General features: G+C 36.0%; 1 protein-coding gene across 1 annotated transcript in view; it reads left to right on the top strand.

Moving 5' to 3' along the window:
• LOC150080733 (peptidyl-prolyl cis-trans isomerase D-like) overlaps positions 1–24441 on the top strand; it is a 154840-nt gene that overhangs the window by 57077 nt on the left and 73322 nt on the right. Inside the window, exons 5-7 of the mRNA XM_090381783.1 lie at positions 10651–10791; positions 13239–13345; positions 19670–19759. Coding sequence (XP_090237909.1) covers positions 10651–10791; positions 13239–13345; positions 19670–19759 — 338 coding nt within the window. The remainder of the gene's footprint in view (positions 1–10650; positions 10792–13238; positions 13346–19669; positions 19760–24441) is intronic.

The raw sequence follows: 24441 nt of genomic DNA, 5'->3' as shown, positions 1-24441 counted from the left end.
TCGTGCCCGCCAAAAACAGAGGATGCAGAAAGGTCAGGGAATGACCACCGCATATCCCCGGAGCAATATGGCCTTAGTTGCTAATGCTCCTAAAAACCAAATAACAAATAACCTATTGTAATTGTAATGGGGGGAGGCAAACTTCAACACGTAAATTAAAATTATAACTGCAAAATTACAATATGAATATGCCTTTCAGCACAAACAATACAGAAATTATATGCTTCTATATAATTTCAAAATTACAATATGAATATGCCTTTCAGCACAAACAATACAGAAATTATGTGCTTCTATATTATTTATGCAATGGCAGTGCTTGCAAATTGTTCAAGAACAATCTGCAAGTACTGCCATTTTATGTAACATTCAATCAAATCAAAACATTTTATTGAGGATAAAAATTGGAATATGGAAGGCTATTTCATTGAATAAATATCTCTATAAAGAGTCAACCTTGATACTCATCATAGTAGATTAGATAAAGAAATTAAAACTAAATGTTTTAAACTTTAGTTTGCAACAATGTAAGAAAATTAACATAGGTATGTAAACATCTCTAAACTATTTTCCCTCAGACTGCCACTGTTGAAAAACTCCTTCATATCATTTATAAACTGTACTAGTGAGCAGTCATTTTCAAATCTGAAAGTAATTATTTGTTTATGTGAATTAGGCACATTACAGATGCAGCATTCTTTAAAAATGTGCCATAAAATAGAAATGATTTACACAAAATCATAATGCATAATGTTAAAAATCAATACCTGTACGAGCCACCATATATTATTTAAGCAAATAAATAAGATAACAAATAGTACATTTACAAATAATGGCTGATGACAAATAAAAAATAAAAAAAATAAAAAAAAAATAAATAAAAAATAAAATAATAATCAGATTTCATTGTCAACTTGGAACCCTATTCAGCTCAGTCTTTGACATGGTTATATTTGTTTAACAAATGGATCAAGTATTTGAGGGACATTAGCAAATAGCAACAGTTCATGATTTATAACAAAAAAAAAAGAACAAAGAGCAACTACTTTTATGCACAAACCAAAAAAAAAAATTGTTTCTGCACATCCAACACATTCATTCCTCCATTCATTCCTCCAACCAGCACATGACAACAAACATAATATCCATTGCTCAGTTACAATACGAGGGAGTATCGAAAAGTTCGTACCCTTACCTAGAAATAATAGCCATAGAAAGGTGACACTTCACAGGAACTTCAATCCTTTTCTATGTACTCTCCACGTATAGTAACACAGTTCTCTCATCTGTGGATCAGTTCTTTGATGCCTTGATCATATAAGTCTGCACTTTTTGCCTGAAACCACAATTCCACTTCATTGATGACTTCCTAAGATGAATCAAAGTGCTTTCCACGCAATGGTTTCTTCATTTCTCGAAAAACGAAGACATCTGGCGTGCTAGGTCAAGAGAATAGGTTGGGTGCTGCAGTAGCACAAATCCAACAGTTGGCAAGACCATTACATTCGATATTGCTTCTGCAAAGAGGCACCTCTGTAGCCAGGTGGGCAGGAGCAGCAGTGTTTAGCACATGCTTCTTGATTAGACCGGGGTTCGAGCCCGTGACCACCAAATACGGAAGATGCAGAAAGGTCAGGGAATGACCACCGCACATCCCTGGAGCAATATGGCCTTAGTTGCTAATGCTCCTAAAAAACCAAATAACAACAGCTTCTGCAAAGGCATCAGCAATCGTGGAACCCATCATGTGGAGACCTTAGACATGTGCAGATGGTCATGTAAAATGCTGTGGGTAGACCCATAACTAATTCCCACTGCATTTGCGATGAAATGAATTGTCACAAGTCTGTCACTCAGCACCAGCTGCTCAGCCTTTGCAACCATCTCACTGTCTGTGGATGTTGATGGCCTTCCTTCTCTTGGCTCAACACTGGAACTCCCATTTTCATTTTTTTTACAGTGTCATAGGATGGACAATTCTGTCCATACACAGCTTTCATTTCTTTGTCAATTTCCCGAGCTTTCGTGCCCTCCAAATGCAGTAACTTGATCACTGCTTGATACTTCTGTTTATCAACCATAGCATCCTTCCTCAGATTCCGGGCTCCACCTCTGGTGTATGACCACCTACGGGATTGAAATTTCATGTGTTGGTTGTTGAATATGTAGACAACTTATATTAAAAACAGCATCTTCCTACTGATGTTTTATCTTTGTCAGGTACAAACTTTTTGATACCCCCTCATATATGATATATCGATAACTTAATGTGATGTGTATGAAGAAAATAAATAATAATTTCCAGATTTGTGTTGGTCTGATTTTAATGAAATTTGGGAAAGTAGACAAATCATTCTAAAATGCAGTTGTGCTGGAAAAATGTTACTTTGTTTATATTTTTGCCTTTTTTTTTTTTTTTTTTTACCTAAAATTTTTTGCAGAATGCAAAGGTCTTCGCTCTGAACTACTTTTAAGTAATTAGCTTAATTAACTAGCATTACAGAAACGTATTTCACTTTCATGGATGGCAGTTTGTAGCATTTCGTGTTTTCTTGGAAACTTGAACTAATTGGCAACTCAGGTAAATGAGCTGTATGTTGAGACCAGCAACTGCAGTCCTGTTGACTCCTGCAGTCATAATATTTTCATTTGTGGTACATAGTTCTTACTGTGTTTGTGCATTTACTTTAAGTTTGATCATTGATTTGATTTTTGATGAACAGTAACCCTTAGAATGTCTTTGTCAAACAAAAGAAAGCTGTCCTATGAAAGAGTGTTTCAAGAATGGCGGACAAATGATTATTTTTTTACTGAATCAAAAAATAAACCCATGTGTTTAATCTGTTCTGAAACTTTTTGTCTTCAAGGAATACAATATTAAGCTTCATTACAATACAAAACAGTGAATATAATAAGTTTCAAGGAGAAATTAGAAAGATGAAACAGACTAAGAGCCTGACCACATTCTTTTTGAAAAAGCAGAAATTTTCTGACAACATTTTGCTTGCAAGTTATATTGTATCGAAGAAAATTGCCAAGCACTCAAAAAGTTACTCTGATGGTGAATTTTTCAAGGAGTGCTTAACCTCTGTTGTTGGTCCCGGGTGCCAAGCGAATTCGAGGTCAAGCATTCAAAGTGCGATTATATAGCGATCTTTCCCAAAGTCTAAACGACTGTGTACAGACACAGACCAACAGCCCATCATTCCTTATCTTACATAGTCTGCCGGACAAATCTATGAGCACTCTTTCACCATTTCTTATACAGAAATGTTTGGAAAATGCAGCGGGCTCTCCCAAAATGGTGAGAAGACTCAAATCTGGAGACCTCTTGGTAGAAACATTGAGTCGTGCACATTCTGAGAGACTGTTGAAACTAACAACATTTGGCAGACTACCCATTCATGTCACCCCTCATGCAACATTAAATATTTCCAAGGAAGTAATTGCAGAGTGGGATCTGATAAATGTAACAGAAGATGAACTGGCCCATGAACTCAAACGTCAAAAAGTGATACAAGCGAAACTCATCATGATCAGAAAAGATGGAGATCTTGTTCCCACCCGCAACATCATCCTGACATTCAGAACACCTGTCTTACCATCCAGTGTCAAAGCTGGCTATCTCAACTGCTAAGTACCACCCTTTATCCCGAATCCTATAAGATGCTACAAGTGTCAAAAATTTGGTCACGCAAATGGCTTGTCGAGGAGATCCAGTCTGTCCAAACTGTGGGTCAAAAGAACATTCGCAAACAGACTGTGACGCCAAAACATCGCACTGTCCGAATTGTAAAGGCACGCATCCAGCCTACTCCAAATCATGCGACCTCTGGAAAACTGGAAAAAAAATCCCGAAGTACAGGGTAGAACGAAAAGTCACATACCAAGAGGCAAGAAAGCAAATTATGCTCAACACACCCAAGAACACATATGCAGCAGCAATGCAAAAATATCAAACAACAGCAACACAAACTGAAGTATCAGTTCCCCCAACCATATCGATTGCAGATTGGGCCCGATCTATACTGTCACCATCGATGAAACAGACTCCAAACGAGCAAAAGGTAGTAGATAGAGCCAACAACACCCCAGTCACAGTCCCATCAGCTACCCCACATAGACTATCAGATATTTCAAAATCGAAAACCGACTCAGTTCCAAATAGGAAGACAAACAATATCACTTCAGTAAGTATGGACACTGATAACAATACTGACCCAAATGAACCTATCCTAGACCTTCACGCAGAAGATGACATGGATACTGGACGCCCAACCTTTCCAAGAAGAGAGAAAATGAAACTCGATCGCCACAAACAGCCTGGGAATAAAAAAGATTCAGAATCTTCCTCAAGTAACAAAACCAAATAATGCACCAAATCATACAGTGGAACTGTAGAGGAATTTGCAGTAACATTGATGATATCCATGAGTTAATTGATCGTTACCCTCCCTTAGGCATCTGCCTACAAGAGACAAATTTAACACAGCATGTGTCACTCTCAGTTAAGAATTATGCACTCTTTAGGAAAGACAGAACTGCTACAAATAATGCTCACGGAGGGGTAGCCATACTCATAGACTCACGAGTACCTTGCAAATTCATTCCTTTACAAACCTCCATCTAAGCTGTTGCAACACGTATGGTGATTGGTATTACTTTGACACTTGTCTCTATCTACCTATTGCCCGATCACTCCTATACCATCCATGAACTGGAAGATCTTATGCAGCAGTTGCCAACCCCTATCTGTTTATTGGGCGACTTCAATGGACAGCATCCATTGTGGGATTCTCCCAATGCAGATGGATGAGGACAACTTATCGAACAGCTTGCTGACAGATAAAATCTGACTATACTAAATACTGGCTTGCCAACTTACATCCATCTCTATGGGTAGAACTTGTGTAATAGATCTTTCCATATGCTCTCCGATCCTCTTTCCTAGTATTGAGTGGACGGCCCTCGACAACCCGCTAAATAGTGATCACTTTCCGCTAATATGTAAGATTCAAACAGCACATTCCAACATTTTCCAAAACTACGTAAAATGGAAATTTCCCAGAGCAGATTGGGCAAAATTCACTTCCCGAGTGTCCTTTGATGAACAGATCATCGAAACCTGTCCTGTTGACACAGTTACCGATCACATCACGAGACAAATATTGGCTGCTGCATGCACTGAGATTCCACAATCACAGTCAACAACCAATAGAACCATAAACTATTGGTGGAACGAAAAGTGCAAAGGTGCAAAAAAATAAAAAACCGATTGGATTCTGTTTTGAAAACATCCCACCACCGCCAATCTTATAAACTACAAGAGACTCAGAGCCAAGGCCCGTCACATTAGGAAGAAAGCTAAAAGAGAATCTTGGATTCGATTTGTGAGCTTGATTAATAAAAATACTGATTCAAGAATAATATGGCGGAAAATAAAACAACTAAATGGCAAAGTTCACCCATTATCCTCCCCACTTCTCAACTGGAGTGGGCAGGCTCTTTCTTCTCCTAGAGATATAGTGAATGGCCTAGGGACTGTTTTTTCACAGTTATCTGCCTCAACAGCATATGATCCATCATTCCAGAAGATCAAAGTATTAGCTGAAAAGTCCAAACTGAACTTCAGACTTACGAGTAAATGTTCTTTACCCTGTAATCAGCCGCTTACAATGCTTGAACTTCAAGAAGCCATATCTACCTCAAAAAACAGTACTGCAGGCCCTGACGGAATATACTACATCAGCGTTTCCCAAACTTTCTGAGCCCACGCCTCCCTTGACCTGTAAAATTTTCCCGGCGCCTCCCTTGAAGTAAAACATCCATAATTATTATGCAATTTCTAGTTCTTTGCCAAAACTACAGTTTCTCCTATTGTGTGTGGTTTTTTTACATTTCGTGATTCTGTAAGAAACTTGGTACGACGCTAGCAATGCATTTGATGGAACAGAAACTATTTTTTTGAAGGTTTGCTTTTGTTTATTAAACTCATGTATATATTTTTTTATTTATATATGTTATGTTATGAAAATTACATTTCTGTTAAACTTTTCGCACCTCCTTTTGCACTAGTTCGCGCCTCCCAGTTTGGAAATCGCTGTACTACATAATGCTCCAACACTTAGATAAAGAATCGGTCTCCTCACTGCTCGCGTTTTTCAATCACATCTTTCTTGAACATTGTTTCCCCAGTTCCTGGCATCACTCCTATATAATAGCAATTCCCAAACCAGGAAAAGATCATTCCATTCCTGAAAACTATAGACCTATTTCTCTCACCAGCTGCTTAAGTAAAACACTGGAAAAAATAATTCACCGTTGACTTACTTGGTTTCTTGACTCTAAAAATATAATTTCTGACAATCAATTTGGTTTCAGAAAAAATCGATCAGTCCTGGATCTCATGGTCAAAGCAGAAACAAACATCAGGAATGCATTCATTCGAAATGAGCATCTCGTCATGGTATGCCTTGATCTAGAAAAAGCCTTCGACACCACATGGCGTTTTGGTATCCTCAGAGATGCGCATTCCCTTGACTTGAGAGGCCACTTACCATATTTTATATTGAACTTCCTTCAGCACAGATCCTTTCAAGTCCGATACCAACAAGTTCTCTCTCAAACATATATACAAGAAGAAGGGGTCCCACAAGGCTCTGTGCTCAGAGCCACCTTATTCGCAATAAGAATAAAATCACATGACTAAAAATATTCCCAGCACTGTGAATTCATACCTCTATGTCGATGATCTCGCTGTTTCTTGCAGTTTGCAAAACATGACCTTCATTGAATGGTAGCTCCAAATCTCAATTAATAATATTCAGTTATGGATGGCACAGAATGGGTATCGACTCTCTTGTTCAAGATCTAAAGTAGTTCACTTTTGTAACAAATGGAAGATGCATCCAGATCCAGAGGTACACTTAACAAACCAGCCTTTCTCAGTTGTGAACAGAAATTGTCTGCTTGGTCTGACTTTCGATAGTAAATTGAACTTCACAGAGCACGTTAAACATCTAAGGATGTCTTGCCAGAAAAAAATTAACATACTCAGAGTCATTTCTTCTACATCATGGGGTGCAGATCGGTACACGTTACTTCATTTGTATAGAGCTCTAATCAGATCTCGCCTTGATTACAGTACCCTGGTGTATGATTCTGCTAGGGAGAGCATGCTAGCGCAACTTGCACCAATTCAACACTCTGCCCTGAGGATTTCTCTAGGCGCTTATAGAACTTCACCAGTTCAAAGTCTTTATATTGATGCTCATGAACTTCCTCTAAGCCTCAGGAGAAAGGTGTTACTTCTTAACTATACAACTAAAATCCAAAGTCTACCTACCCATCCCATTAGGCCGATACTTAATGACCCTCAGTTCACAACATTCTATAGAAATAAACCCAGGGCAGTTCAGCCTTTTGCTCTCAGAGCTCAAGCATTATCGCAAACTTGGAATATACACCCTGATAAAGTTCTTCAAGATTTAAATAGTACGGATCCCCCATGGACATCTATTAAACCACTCTGTGACAGTTATTTTCTAAACTGGGGAAAGCACTCTTGCAAATGTCAATATACAACAATTCCATATTGCCCACACACAAAATTATCTGCATTTTTCAAAAATATACACTGACGCATCAAAGTCTGAGAGTGGAGTGGGTGCAGCAGCCGTTTTCCCTCATAAAACCTTCTCCGTATCACTTCCCAATGAATGCAGCAGCTGTACAGCTGAATTGTTCGCCATCAAACTGGCAACAGAAAATATTCTCCATCTGTCCATCCATAAAAGCATGATATACAAGCACAGACTCCCAAAGTGCACGTATAGCTTTACAGAATACTTCTTCTCAAGCACATCCTTTAATAAAGCTCATAAAGTCCAAACTGATGTATCTCCAAGAACTCCAGTGAGTGGCCATTTTCTGCTGGATTCCAGGCCATGCTGGGATACCAGGAAACAAATGTGCGGACTATGCCGCTGAACATCCATCCAACAGAGAATTATCACAGTATTACGTTCCGTATCTTGACTACAAAAGTAACATACGAAGAATATGTAAAGAACAATGGAGAATTCAATGGCAAGCCCAAACGCATAATAAAACCTTCGCCAAATAAAACCTGAACCGCAACTGTGGACTTCCAGTTTCCGTATAAACAGGAGGGAGGAAGTAATCTTAACCAGAGCGTGAATTGGCCACAGTCACCTTACCCACCTTTATCTCCTCACAGGTAATGATCCTCCACAATGCACACAGTGCAACTTTCCACTTACAATGAAGCATATTTTTGTTGAATGTACTTTATACACCACTGCCCGCCAAGTCTCTTTTAGCTTTCTGCCAAACCTTAAAGAACCCTTGACACTCTGCCACATCATAGGTAACGACGCTAATCTGCTGGAGTTCTTTCACTTTACGAAACAGATAGAATTATATGATCATTTTTGAGTAATGCCATTACAGTCACCATGCATATGTAACATTCATAACGGTGATAGGTGCAATATGGCTTAAGTAGCCCTTGCACCAAAAAAAAAAACAACAACAACCACCTCTGTTGTTAATATTTTGTATCCAGAGAAGAATGAAGTGTTTGATGCTATTAGCTTGTCCCAAAGAACGGTTAGGAGATGCATTGAGGAAATTTCTGCAGATATAGAAAAAAGCTTAGCGATGCTGGCTTCTAAATTTAAGTCTTTTTCGTTGGCTCTCGATGAAAGCACCGATATATCGGATATGGCTCAGCTGGAAATTTTTATTCATGGGATTGGTGGTGCATTTTCTATTACTGAAGAAATGCTCTGCCTTCAAAGTATGAACAATACTACCACAGGTGATGATATTTTCAAAAACTAAAAGCATCCATGAATAAATTTAACCTTTCTTTTGATAAGCTCAAAAGCGTGACAACAGATGGGGCTCCAACAATGATCAGAAATAAGGTGGGGCTAATTTCCAAAATATAATCAGAAATACATTTCCTCAACTTGGAATAAAAATATTTTACTTCGTTTCACTGTTTGATAAACCAGAAGAACTTGTGCTCTAAATCTCTTAAATTTGCAAATGTGATGAAAGTTGTAGTCTCAACCATTAATTTTATAAAATCAAAGGGGTTCAACCATCGCCAGTTCAAGCTATTCCTTGAAGAACTTGATGAAACATTGGCCTATTACTGTGAAGTTCATTAGTTAAGCAAAGGAAAAATACTTCAGGCTTTTATAATCTTAGAGAAGAAGTCTGTGTCTTTATGGAGATGAAAGGCAAATATGTTCCAGAACTAGAAAGTATTGAATGAGCACATGATCTTGCATTTCTTGTTGATATCATGTCTCATTTAAACTAAATCAGAAAATACAATTATAAAATCAGTTAGTTCATGAACGGCACCTCCATGGCCAGGTGGGCAGGAGCAGCAGTGCGTAGCACACGCTTCTTGATTAGACCGGGGTTCGAGCCTGTTACCACCAAATACAGGGGACGGAAAGGTCAGGGAGTGACCACCGAATATCTCCGGAGCAATATGGCCTTAGTTGCTAATGCTCCTAAAAACCAAATAACAAACAAGTTCGTGAACTTTATGCTCATATAGAGGCTTTTCAAACCAAACTTCAACTTTGGGAAAGACAACTTAGGGTGACACTTACCACTTTCCAACTTCAGCCAATCACAATAGTTCTGAGTATATTTCGTTGCTGAAGAGTTAGTAGCATAGAATTCGGTGTTAGATTTCAAATCAAAAGATGCAGACTTCACACTATTTTCAAATCCTTTATCCTTTTAATACAGATATTTATCAAGCGAGAAAAGAGCTGCAAATGGAACTAATTGAACTTAAAAGCAGTGATCTTCTTCAACAGAAATTTCAAAATGTTTCTCTATTGAAATTCTATGCCTTCTCTTCTGTTAGATTGCTTTCCACAAATGATAAAATTTGCTAGAAAACATGCCTCAGTTTTTGGAAGTACCTATAAATGTGAACAGCTATTTTCAAGAATGAAATTCACCAAGTCTAAAACAAGATCAAGATTGACAAACATGCATTTAGAAAGCAGCTTGAGGGTAGCAACTTCTATTCCTGCTAATCTTCAAAATTTGGTAAAAGATTCTCGAGCGCAAGTATCTCACTAACTGTAAGTAAATAGGTTAAATTTTTTTTCTAATAAACTTTGTTTCTATAATTATACAATTTTCATAATTACAATATATATTTTTGGAATTTGATGAATGGCAATTAGATATATGAAAATATTATTGTTTCAACTATATCATTTCTTAATTCATAATTTTTATGATTTATTTATAATAAAATAGCAATTTTATTATTTTATGTTATAAGTTACAACTATTAGGTAAATTTGCCATTCTTTTAGTGTGTGGCCTGAAACAAAAAAGGTTGCCCATGCCTGCTCTAAATGAATAGGTGAAATGGGTTCACTACTGAATAAGTAGGTAAGGAAGCAATCGTTGCTTTGTGAATTATAACCAATTTATCATGAAAAATGTCAATAACACATTCAGATTCAGAAATGGAAGATTGTTTATCTGATTTCTTTCCTTCTCCCCTGTTTGCAGGTACTCTGTAAAATATTTTCATTTAATGTGCTATTAAAAATCACTTTTATCTCTTTTATTCTTTAGGATTGTTTTATAGAAAATTGTGGAGAAATCAAACCTGGTGAAGACTATGGCTTAGGTGAAGACTGTGGCTTAGGTGAAGATGATGGCAGTCAAGATATTTTTCCTCTTTTTCCTGATGACACAAACTTGGATTTTACTGAGGTTAGGATTATATGCTTCTCGGTTGTAATTTTTGGAAGACATTATGTAGTGAAATCAAATGAAGGTTGATCAAAGGCACTTCACACTGTGTTATCGATTTAATTCAAGTATATTCCTCATGCTATAGGACATGCCTGAATTACATGGTAATTTAGGCATGTCTTATAGAGGCTCTACAAACACAGGAAATGTGCCACAAATAACTACATTAAAATTATTTGACCAAATCAAACATTTTGTAAACTCTTAAAATCTCTGGTTTACTTTGTCAATGAAAACTCCACTTTAAAATACTTAAAAACACATCAGAAAATTAAATAAGAGGAAAATCACAAATTAATCAAAGAACCAGACATGAGTTAACAAATACATTATATTTGTTATTTTGAAATAATGCAATACTGAAAAGAGCTACAAGAATATTGATGCTGAGAACTGTGGTTGTCCCATGTGATAATTGTTGACATTATCATTGTCCAAATAACTAATAGCTGTCTGGGCAGAACCAAACTGGAAGTGAAAAGGGATGTTCCTCATGCTAAAGAAGACATTTTGCTATTTTTGATGGTAATATGACTGATAGTGTGAGTGGAACTTTTTAGAATATGTTGGCATTTTCTGTAGCTGAAGATGGCCCAGCTGGTGGAATTATCTGTGTTAGATTCTCCTTCAACCTGTTGATTTTGTTTTGCTGGACATTGGACCCTTAACTGTGATGCAGGGTTGTCTGTGCCAAGACTGCTTTTGAAAACATGTACTAGGTCATGTCAATCAACAGCTCCTTGGACCTACTGATGGAATTAGAGAGAGCCTTGATGAAGAACAATTCTTTAAAAGTCTCCTCAACTTGTACAGATCTCTGGAAAGTTGTAATTTCATCAAAGTTCTAAAAATGTACAGTTTCAACAGAATGTAGGGTCAGGTCCAAGATGATAACTTTCTCTTAAGATGCATGTCACCTTTGCATTTATTGATTGTTTTTTATAGCTTCCTTTGACTCTGACCTACATAAATCCCTTTGCAAACCTCACACTTGATGTAATACTTGGGATTTTTAATTCCTACTTCTGATGAGGGGTAAGGTTTGAGGAGTTAGTTGTTGAATGTTTCTGGAAGTAGAATCTTGTTTTGTTTCTGTGCTTTGGCTAACTGGGCAATCTTTTCACTTATACCACCGTAGAATTGAGGATTATGATGCAAGTGTGTCCTCCATTGGAAGCAGTGCTTATGTGGTGAGGTTACTTTGGATATTAGCTCTGTGGCTTTCTAAAGTGGAAGCCATTGTGTATCTGATGAAAGGTTGTGGATAATACCTATCATCGGGCGCCTCCGTAGCCAGGTGGGAAGGAGCAGCAGTGCGTAGCACACGCTTCTTGATTAGACCGGGGTTCGAGCCCGTCACCACCAAATACGGAGGATGCGGAAAGGTCAGGGAATGACTACCGCATATTCCCGGAGCAATATGGCCTTAGTTGCTAATGCTCCTAAAAACCAAATAACTAACAAACTAACAATACCTATCATCAGAATGAAAGAAGGTACTTCTGATGTGGGCTATCTCATCCTTGACTTCCAGGCTGCAGCAGATACGGACTCAAAGGATCTGGGATTTAAGGATCCCAGTCTTTGTGGATTGGGGATGGCTAGAATGGAAGAAGAAAACCTTGACTGAGTCAGCAGGTTTCCAGTACACTTTCATGGTGATCAAGTGTTCTGACCTGAAAAGTAATACATCCAAGAAGGGGGAGATGTTTGGCAACTTCCATCTCAAGCTTGAACTTGATGTTCGGAAGGGTGGTGTTCAAATGGTTGTGGAAACTGGAGAGCAGTTGCTGGTCATTACATCAACCACGTAGGGTTTGTGAATAGTCCTCAATGGACATGCCTAAAGTACCATGTAACTCGCTAGTAATAAAGTCACATTACATAAATAATAGGCACACTATAGCCACAGCAGCTTAAAACCCTCATAACACACACACATTAAATAACACATAGTGTGAGGTTCTTTTTATATTCTTCATTTATATGCTTCTCATATTCATAAAACATAATGCACTGATCTACATCTCTTTTTTTATATATATATATTTCATTTTTGTACATTTCACTTTTCTTTATGCAGAGGATTGCTTGTGGCATAAAATAAATATTAAGAATGCTTTAGATGCCTTGAAATCTTACACTCATTTCTTTCCTGTAAAAATATATTCTTGTGTGAATACAGATGCACAAACTTTGTTAATTCCATTTGCTTTTGGGTCACCTGTACTGACTCTGCTACTCTCAAAGGGCCAGTACAGTCCTATGCTAATACTGTACAAAATACAGTATTAGTATAGGACTAATACTAATACTGCACAAAAGTTTGCTGCATGGTAATGTAATGATTAGCTTTATCATTAGCTACTCACTGATAATGCCTTCTATGTTTTCTTTTATTTTAGGTTGACCTCATATTAGAAGTATCAGATAAAATAAAAAATGCTGGAAATATCTATTTTAAAAAAGAAAATTTTATAACAGCAAATGCAAAGTACAAGAAAGCATTAAGGTGAGTAACTTCATGACTATTGTTAAAATCTGTCTATTTAACCTTCTTTAATATTTTTATTATCTTTGTGAATGAATCTTGAAAAATACAGAGTTTAAGCAATATAATTAAGTCATGTAATAAATATAATTTTTGTATTCATAATGTTTCATTTAAAATAAATTCTAGGGAAACATTTCTTCTCTACATTTAACAGGAGAAAATTAAAACTGAACTGTATAATAGAACAATACCCATCTTTATTTTGACAGAATTCTTTAAATTCAAATTCATGATACAATGATAATGTTAAACTTGTAGGTATGTGGATGACATACTACACTGTACTATTATACTGAACTGTATAAGAGAACAATATCCATCCTCATTTTGATAGAATCTTTAAATTCAAAATCACGATACAATGATAATGTTAAACTTGTAGGTATTTAAAGACATACTACTAATATTATTAATTTGCCTTAGTAGGTGAAGCCTCCATAGCCGAGTGATCGGGAGCAGGAGTGCAGTAGTACACACTTTTTGAATAGACTGGGGCTCAAGCCCCTGACTGCTAAATATGGTCGATCTGCCAACCCACGCTGGACCAGCGTGGCAGATTATGGTCCATTTCCCTCAGCATGAATTGTTGAGGAGGCTTCCATCCTGCAGTGGATTGATAATGGTTGCAGTTTACCTTTATCTTAGTACATATAAATGCTTGGAAAGATGCAAGTCTGGTTGTCATCCCTCAGGCAGTACCAAACTATTTCAGTTCCCTGAGGACCTTTCAGTAACTTGCTAGGACCATCAGGAGAATCTTTCGTAATCAAATTATGAAACATTAAGGTGCCATACATTACTTTATACACATCAGCAAAGGGAACTGCTGTACAAAAATAATGGAGTGTATATTTGTGCTACATATACAACTAGATTTTAAAATTGTCTCCCATGTTTTTAAAACCCTTGGACTTAGTTAACCAGTTAACAACCCACATAACCCACTTCCCTATGAACATTTGAGTGATTTGGGTGACTTGCTGATTATGAGCACAATTGAATAATTATATTAAATATCCCATAATTCCTTTTTCCTGATCCTGACTTAAAAAGAAAAACAAATGACTAAAAAAAGGTAAAGTTGTCCTACCCTAATGCAGAACATTGAACTAATTGCTTTTAATTAATTTTGTATAGCTTAATTTATTATATATACTTCAGTTACTAGTCTTTTTTATAGTAATTATGTTTTTAAATTTTTTATTATAAGAAGTAAACTTTTCAATTTCTCGGCCCATATTTTGAAACAAGGTCCAAAAGAATAAAAAAATAAATATAAATAGTTTCATCCTCATATTTTGGATTGCAGGCTTAAGTAGCTTTGAGTAATTTTTATAGCTTAATTTATATACTTTATTAATCTTTTTTATAGTGATTTACTGTTTTATAGATTTTTTTATTATAATGCTTTTGATTGTGGGTTACATTCCTCTTGCCTTTTTCAAAAACATGGGATAAGAGGTTTTAAAATAAGTAATTTTTCAATATGTTTTTGAAATGCAGGCTAAGCAGCTTCAAGATGTGAGAAAATTTTTCATAAATAGTTTTGTCCCCATGTTTTTAAATTGCTGGCTAAAACTTGCAACAACTTGCTGGCTAAAATAAAACTTCCTACAATCTAGTGTAAACTTCTCCCCATAATTTTAATTTATGGCCCTTAGTTTTGGAATTCTTTATCACAGTGAAAATCCCCTTTCACTCATTTTACTAACCCCATCTCAGAGCCTTATAACCTCAATAGGGTCCTCTCTAAGCTGCCTGGTTGCTGAGATCTGTGGCCCACATAATCAGAGTCTTTCCTTGTACAGTTACCCTTTTGTTAGTCTCACCATGCAAGCTGACTATCATTGAATCCTTTCAAGAAGTTCAATGTCTTTTTTCAGATGAGATTTCCATACTTGAACACAGTATTCCAAATGCAGTCTTACAATTGCCTTATACAGTGGGCATATGATCTCCCTCTCTTTGCAAGATATTTGATAAATCATTGATAGGACACTAGGGGCTTTCTTGGCTGCCTGTTTACACTGCTCAGAGAACTTCATATTTGCCCATATCATAACTCCAGGTCCCTTTCTTACACTACTGTTTTTAATTCAACCTTACCAAGTGTATAAATTATTTTGGAGTTGTTATTTCCCAAATGTAAGACCTTGCTCCATTAAAGCACAGCTGCCATTTTTTTTTTTTTTTTTTTTTTTTTGATCATTCTTGAAACTGACTAAAAAAATTGAATGGCAAATGCCTAAAAAACGGTACTCACCTTGTATAAATCTGCAATAAATTTATTGGTAAATGGTGGCTGAATTTAGTTTGGAAGAAGCATTAAAAAGAACTAAGGCAGAGAATGGGGTAAAAATATTTTTAAACAAATTTTATAATGAGCGCAAGGAAGTAGAAGTGCAGATCTCCAATCCTTGGTTGTCATAAAAAGGTTGAAGGACGCGAATGAAAGAATGAAATAAAAGAGAAGACCGGTGGTGCCAATAGTCGTTGCGAGAGACTTTTGTTAAATGAACCGTCATCAGGTGGCAAATGGAAGAGAAGTGAGCGCGTGTTGTATTTAAAGTTGGTCTATACTCTCGTGATGCTCTTTTTGACACGTGGGAACTTTAGCTGCGAGAGGTTCCAAGCTGGTGAGAGGTTGAAGGGAAGTTTTGCGTTAATAATATTGAGATCGGAATGGTGTCGGTACCATTCGATGGTGAGGGCTTCATATTGAAGAATTCTGTAGCTCGATCTAAGTTTAATAATAGTGACAGAGTCAACAAGGGGGGTGTGGTTGTGGTTTTGAGCATGGGTTGTTAACTCAGTGCAGGATTGACTTGTCCTGAAACTGTTGAAGTGGTAGTATGCGCGGGTGTTGGAAGTTGTGGAGGAACCGAATTTGGTGGTAGTGCTGCGGATGTAACAGGTGTCGCAGTTTGGTTGGCATTTTATGAGATATATTATATTATTGAGATCATTGATGGGATACTTGTATGTTTCTTTATAAGAATTAAATAGGGAACCTAGTTTATTATAAGTAGAGAAAGTGAGGGAGATGTCGGTATCTTTGAATGTACGTCGGAATTGTGCTGCGAGTTCACTATGGTAAGGGAGAACTATGTGAGTATTTATCTTGTTACTGTGTCTGATGGGGTTATTAATGTTGCTTTTAACGGTGGATATTGTGTGTAGGATGAGTTGAGGGGGATAGTTCCTGGCTATGAATTTTTCAGTAAGGTATTGAAGTTCATTGTGTAGATCGTTTTGTGAAGAGCTGAATTTGATAGCATTGTAGATTTGGTTATATAGGATGGCTTTTTTGGTACTAAGGGGATGATGTGAAGTGAAATGTAGATATTTGCCAGTGTGCGTGTTTTTTCTGAAAATCTTGGTATTTAAATGTGTCTGTTGTATAGTGAGATTAAGAAAATTAATTTGGTTGTCCGTTCCGATTTCGAGGGTAAGCTTTAGCCTGTCATGTATTGTATTGAATTTTAAAAAAAGATTGTCTATGGTTGTTCTGTTGCCTATTATTAAGACATCATCGGCGTAGCGGATGTATAATTTAATTTCAGAAGGGAAAGGTTGTAAAATTTGGTTTTCAATAGTGGCGAGATAAATTTCAGAAAGGGGAGCAGAAATGCCTAAACCCATTGGTAAACCGAATGTTTGTCGATAAATTTTATTATTAAATCTAAAATATCTAGCATCTAGTAAAAGAGTAGTAAGTTCAAGGATGTGGTCAACTGAAAGAGAGGTACGTTTCGTTAAAGTGTCATCAGCTGTTAGAAGTACGCGTAATGCTTGTAGGGTGAAAGGAATATGCACCTTAGTGTATAGGGATATGACGTCAAAAGAATCTAATATGTCTTCGTCGGATATGGTGGTGTTGCTGATTTTTTGGAACGCTTGGTTTGTATTATTAATTTTGAATGTAGAGAATCGAGTGAGTGGGGATATAATTTTAACAAGGAAGGTGGATAAATTAGCAAAAGCTGATCTACTAAAAGAAACAATAGGTTTTAGTGGGTGGCCAGGTTTGTGTAGCTTGGTTATTCCAAACATGTGGGACAGAATGTTGTTGCGAATACCTATCTGTTGTAAAGTAAAGAGGTTGATTTCTTTGTTCTGTCTGAGTTTTCTGAGAATTGTGTCAAGTTTATTTTTAAGTTTTGTAATGTTGTGGTTGCTGTCATTTGTATATGTATCTTGGTCGGCTAGAATTAATTCCATTTTTTCTGTGTAGGTGTCCTTGTCCAGGATAACGATTGTGTCTCCTTTGTCAGCTTTTTGGATGATGATATCTGGGGTTTTGCTTAGTCTTTGTAAATCCGAGAGTTGTTGTTTTTTTATGTTAGGGAGAGATGTGAGTTTAGAATTTATTATCCTGTTAGACTGGTGTATAAGTCGCCACTTATCGGGATGTTGGTCGAGTTTAGACTGGAGTTCGATTATACAATCTTTTACTGGATAGTGTTGTTCTTTAATGGCAAAATTAAAGCAAATTCTAGGCCGGAGAGTTCGGAAGGGGTGAAGGATTTTGAAGAGAGGTTAATGGTAGAAATTTTTGGGGGGGTTTTGGATGTGAGTGTGTTCCATTTTTTGGTGTGTTTTTGTGTTATGTGTTGGATGGTGGCGTTGATATGTACATTGTTGTGGTTAGTATATTCGATCCAGGCATCTGATGGCATATTTCTTTTGAGAAGGAATCGTAATTGGTGAATGCAGTTTAAAAGTTGGTGTTTTTTGTTAAATCTTTTCTTAAGTTCTTCGCATATGATTGCGATGGATGTGCGGTGTATGATATGTGGGTATTTTTTACAGTTAGTTTTGGGAAAGATGTGGGCGAATTTGGGGATGACGTTGTGATATAAGCATTTTTGTAGGAAAGCTATGTGTAATTTGTTGGAGAAATATTTGATAAGCACTTTGGAGAGTTGTATTTTTCTATCAGGCATGTCTAAGAGCATCAGAGATGAGATTGGAAATATGTGAAAGATATTAACCCAGTGCAGATAAGGTGTTGATAATGACGTTAAAATATCTTATAAGTTTGACGATAGTGAAATTATTCAACCTTTTTATGACAACCAAGGATTGGAGATCTGCACTTCTACTTCCTTGAGCTCATTATAAAATTTGTTTAAAAATATTTTTACCCCATTCTCTGCCTTAGTTCTTTTTAATGCTTCTTCCAAACTAAATTCAGCCACCATTTACCAATAAATTTATTGCAGATTTATACAAGGTGTGTACCATTTTTTAGGCATTTGCCATTCAATTTTTTTAGTCAGTTTTGTCACGGTATTATAAGACTACTATAATTTCACTATCGTCATTCTTGAAACTTGTTCAAGTCATTCTGGAGCAGCACAGCTTGGCATCTATCATTAACGACTTTCCCAATCTTTACATTATCTGCAAATTTAGCATCACACCCTCTCCCACTCTGTCAATTTCATTTATTAAAATCAGAAACAACAGTAGCGATCCCACTTCTAACGTTACTCTAATCTGAAGAATATCCATTAATCACAACCCTCAACAGAATGAAATCACAACCCTCAGTAATCAACAGAAAAGTTACAATGAGTAAAATAACAACCCAGCATAAGAAATAAACAAGAGGGTGATAGTTACAGTAGATTTGAAAACATCAGTATTGGATAGCGGAAATGAGAAAAGGGTTGCCTGTCTTGATGCATCCTGGCTCCTACTGTTTAATGCTAATGGGAGGACCAGAATATGGCATAAATATTATTGTTTCCAACTAAGTGCATTCATCTGCAAATGGTTTCTTCAAACAAGATAATGTACCACATTACAAGACCAGAATTTTTAAAACTGATTCCAGGAACATGAGAGCAAATTCAGCCACCTGCAGTGGCATTTCCAGTCAAATCCCATTGAGAATCTGTGAGTCAGGTGTAGCAAGTACTTCAGAGTAGAGATCTACAACCATCCATTATGCAAAAAACATGGGATTGAGTTCATGCCACAACAAATCCAGGCTGCTATGAGGAACCCACTACATGCTCACTATTATGTAGATGTACCTTAATAAAGTGGCTACTCTGTGTACAGTTTTACGAGGTTGTTAATATTATAAATATTTTTAAAATGTTTATAAAATTTTAACTGTTATTTATATATTAATAATAAATTATTATTATTGTTGTTGTTTGAAAAATTATATGAATTTAATATGAAAAATATTACTGAACTACTAATTTGTTGATAGTAGTCAGCAATATTTTTCAATGATATTTATAACCAAAAATTTTTCTTATTCAGGTATCTTAACAAACTGCATGAAGTAAATGACTTGAAGAATGAAGATGACAAAAAAGTTCTGATTTTAGTATTACCCTGTATACTAAACAGGTGAGGAACTTTCTTTATTTGTTTTCTTTGTGAACTATATATATAATCGTAAAATTTATTTTGAAATTGTAAAAACACATGGTAAAGTTGTATTCAGATAGCTGACTTATAAGAGTGCTTAATTTACACCCATTTAGTAATAGTAAGAGTATTCACCATATAGTGCAAGGCAGCCACAGGCTTTTGTTGCACTGATAAAAAAAAAAACAAAAAAACAATGACACCAAATAGATAAGAAAATACAAATTATATGCTTCCCTCCTCATACAGGTAACTATCCAGTTGAACTTTGAATTTATTCAAACTGTCAGCCTCAGCTACTTGCAACTGGTTAAAAAAAAAAATTCCTACAATCTAATTTAAACTTCAATCCCTGTAATTTGAATTTATGATCCCTAGTTCTGGAATTCTTTATAACAGTGAGAATTCCACCCTCCTTCATTTTACTAATCCCTCTCAGAGCCTTATAAACCTCAATCAGGTCACCTCTGAGGTGCCTGGTTCCCAAGCTCTGTAGTCCACATAATTGGAGTCTTTCCCTGTATGGTCGTCCGTTTGCCGATCTCACCACTTCTCAAATCCAAAGGAATCTCCCCCAAATCCAAAGGTGCCCTCATAATTAACCTCTTTGATGAAGTGAAAAGAGTGGTTAAATTCTTCCAGGAATTTATAATCTTGTGTATATTTTTTCTTTGCACCTCATTCACAAAGATAGACATAAAAAAGATGCATTTTTTCTTATCATTCAAAATTATTAGAACTAATCTAGCATGAAAAGAAAGAATACTGAAATGAAATATTTTATGGTATAATTATTATTCCAGTGAATAAAAAAATACTTGCAGTTGCATATTCAGTAATTATTTTTCTTGCTGGTGGTCATTAACCCTTAGCTATTATGATGCAATTTCTCAGACCACAAGATGTTTAAATTTCTGACTTGTGCTGGTTCTACTGTACTAATGGTCATTGTCTTTCAATACTTTTCTGATATATTTTGTTTTACTGTAATTAATTTAAAAATTAATTACAGTAAAACAAAATATATATTATTTAAGTAACATTTTTTGATTTAAATAATAACATGCAATTATTATTTTTTTTTAATTTGTAAATAATGTGTCTTATTATGTGTATTTCTGTTTCTTTCATTTTTAACATACTGTTAATATTTAATTAACCCATTAACCCATAATAGGGCTGACAGTAAAGGAACCAGTAGCAGGAAGCGAACACTGAGTTCTACAGTGCACGATGAAGGGAGAGGTAGCAGTAGTTAAAGGCAAAGGAATGGGTTATAATTTCAGGAAAGGAAATTATGTCGGCTTAAGGTGCTACATGGCCTCTATTCACTGGATAGATATCTCACAGAGAGAAAATACGATTTTAATTATGTTATACCTTTAAAACATTAATCACAGAAACCTTGAATGTATATATGTCATTAAAAAACTATCAATGAGGAGGATTCCAAGCTGGATGAATAATGAAGTTGCCAGATTACTTGAGCAGAAAAAGATGGAGGGAAAAGTTACAGAGCAATAAAAAGTACTGAAGCCTATACAGCTACGAATTTATCTGTAATAATGCCACAGAAAAGGTTAGCTGTCAAAGGCAGCTTATGAGGAAATCACTGGTAAAGAGAGCAAAGAGTGGGGATAAGGAATTCTTCGCATATATAAATGCAAAGAAGAGAAAGACAAACCAGATCGGACCCTTATATAATGGATAAGGGATAGTATTAGATACCCCAGCTGATGTTGCAGATGAACTAACTCAACAGTTACTTTGTATCAATATTTACAGAATAAAAACCCTTTGTCAATGAGAAATTATGGGAGTGAAGTTGAAAATGTGTAATTAATAATATTGAAATTTCAATTTCACATGATTATTTAAAGAAAAAACTTTTGCCCCTACAGGCGAGTAAGGCTCCCGGGGTTGATGGCATTTACCCTATAATTTTAAGGGAGTGCAATGAACCATTGAAGCTAATTATGAGAGCATTGCGAGACTCAAGAGACATTCCGTTGGATTGAAAAAAGTGGAAAATTACCGGCCGATCAGTCTAACTTCAGTAGTAGGGAAAATCATGGAGGCAATGATCAAGGGTGGAATTCAGAATCATTTGGATAGAAATGGAATTCTGAAAGATACACAGTATGGTTTTGTAATGGGAAAATCATGTTTAACAAATCTGGTTAGATGTTTTGACAGGGTCACTCGTGAGCTGGATTTAGGGAATCATTTCGAAATTGTTTATTTGGATTTCAGCAAAGCATTTAAATCAGTCACACATGAGCAGTTACTTTATAAGCTTGAACAGGTTGGAATCATAGAGAAAATCCTTAGATGGATAGCAGGATGACTTCAGGGCAGGAGGCAGAGGGTTGTGATAAATGGTTATTCCTCAAATTGGGTTAATATAAGGAGTGGGGTTCCCCAAAGATCAGTATTGGGACTACTGTTGTTTTTCATTTTCTTAAATGACATCAGTGAAGGGAGAGGGCGTGATGTCTAAATTTGCAGATAATGTAAAGATTGACTGAAGTCTATCTAGGTCACCGCCAAGCAGAGCTTGTTCAGAGTGACCTAGATAGACTTCAGAGATTGTGAGAAAAGTTGCAGCTATGCTTTAATCCAGCAAAGTGCAAGGTCTTACACCTGGGGAACAGTAACCCCAGAATAATTTATACACTTGGCAGAGCTGAACTGAGGTCAGTAGTGGAAGAAAAGGACTTGGGAATTACGATACAGTCATATATGAAGTTCTCCAAGCATTGTAGACAGGTTGCAAGGAAGGCCCATGGTGTCCTATTAATGATTTATCAAACATTTGTTAGTAGACATAAGGATGTCATAATCCCATTATATAATTCTATTGTTAAACCACAATTGGAATACTGTGTTCAAGTGTAGAGACGGCACCTAAAAAAAAAAAAAAAAATGCAAAGCAGCTTGTGTACCCTGTACGCCCAAAAGATGTTTTTATGTGAAAATATCCTTGGCTTGAACAAGGCTAAAGGGTTTTAGGAATGAAAATAATCAGAACACATTTAACATTTTAAAGCAATTTCATCAATTTGAGGTTGCAATGCATGTTCAATAGGTAATTTACTTACAATGGGTTTTGTGATAGTTAAAATATGGTTTGTAGACTTGAGATTGGAAAGAGTGTAAATGTCTTTGAAATAGCATCAATTATAGTTCCATGATTAGTAGTCAATACAGGTCTAGAATTTAATGTTAGTCCAAATTTATTCTCTAAGAAATCAATCAAAGGTTTTGAATGAATATCCAGAGGACGATTCTTCGGCATGTTCGTCAAAGAGTAAACTCTGTGGAACATTTCTTTCACCAGGATATGAAAGATGTAACTTTTAAATTATCTATAAACTCTTGATACTGACCAAGGTAAATGCTAGGAAAGGACAACTCTTTGGCACGTTCATCAAAAAGTAAACTTTGTGGAACATTTTGTTCACCAGTAGCTATTATTAAATATTTGTCATCGCTCCAACAAAAGAGTTTGTTGTTGAGCAACTAAACTTTCTTCAATAGGTATAGCTTCACTCATTTCATCATATGTTCTATGCATCATCGTGTTCCATATCTTCATTGAAGTCTTTGTCAATCTATATATCATACAGATGATACAAAAGAGACATAAGTAGATACTTTAACCAAACTCTTACATCTCGTTTACAAACCAAACCCATTAAGTAACTCGATTTATGTATTTTTATGTTTGATATGAACGTTAATGCAATAATCGTCATCTGTTCTCCAAGGCAAATGATTGAGCATTGAATTAGCATTTACAAGAACAGTTATAATTTGGCCCAAAATTCCGTATTGGCCGAAACCATATCTTAGTCTTCTAATTTGCATAAATAGTATACGATAAATGGTCACTCAGTCACTAAATCCAATAGAGGCAAATGAGGTGGAATAACAGGATAAACAAAACCATTTCACTTCGAAAATGTTGGAATGGAATCATCTTTGAGAGATGCTTGACAAGTATCACAAGCCTTCATAGTCATTACGTCTGCTGTTGTAAATTCTAGAAGGAATGGATAATTTCCTGGAGTGTGCAATTGCAATTTTCATACCATAACTGATTACAGATATCATAAACAGCTCCAAATGTAATTTTCAGAAATTGTCTTTCAAATTTTTTATAGGACTTGCAGTCATGTTCGATGTTTTTGTAAATTATTTCATGCTCGACTGCTGTTGAAACCTTTGGAGTGTCTACAACAGGCGGTTGAACTGAAATATGATTTTGTTTCTTTTTGGATGATGCAGTCGAAGCTAGTTGTTGCAGTATACTCTGCCTAGCCAGTTTAGAAATCAATTGAAAATCCTCAGTTAATTCATCTGAACTCAAACCTTCTGGATTGAAGTCTTCAGGAAGTTCTTGAATATAATTTCGTGATGTTGATAGTCCAGCTTCTTGATGAGGAGTCAATGTAGAATGGTGATATTGATCAAAATCTTGAGAAGCAGATTTTATTAAACTCGGCATTTTTTTTCGTTCTCTAGGTCTTTGAGCTTGTTCTTTTGTCGACACGGGAGGCTTCTTTCTTTGGTGGATTTGAATATTCTTATAGGTTGTTAACTGAAATTATATTTGATATTTTTATAATTCTGTAGTTAGCAAAATCCATTTGTAGAAT

Source organism: Mastigoproctus giganteus, chromosome 9 (assembly GCF_048544385.1).
Source record: "Mastigoproctus giganteus isolate SK-2022 chromosome 9, ASM4854438v1, whole genome shotgun sequence".
Classification (NCBI taxonomy): domain Eukaryota; kingdom Metazoa; phylum Arthropoda; class Arachnida; order Uropygi; family Thelyphonidae; genus Mastigoproctus; species Mastigoproctus giganteus.
This window is presented reverse-complemented; position numbering and strand designations above follow the sequence as displayed.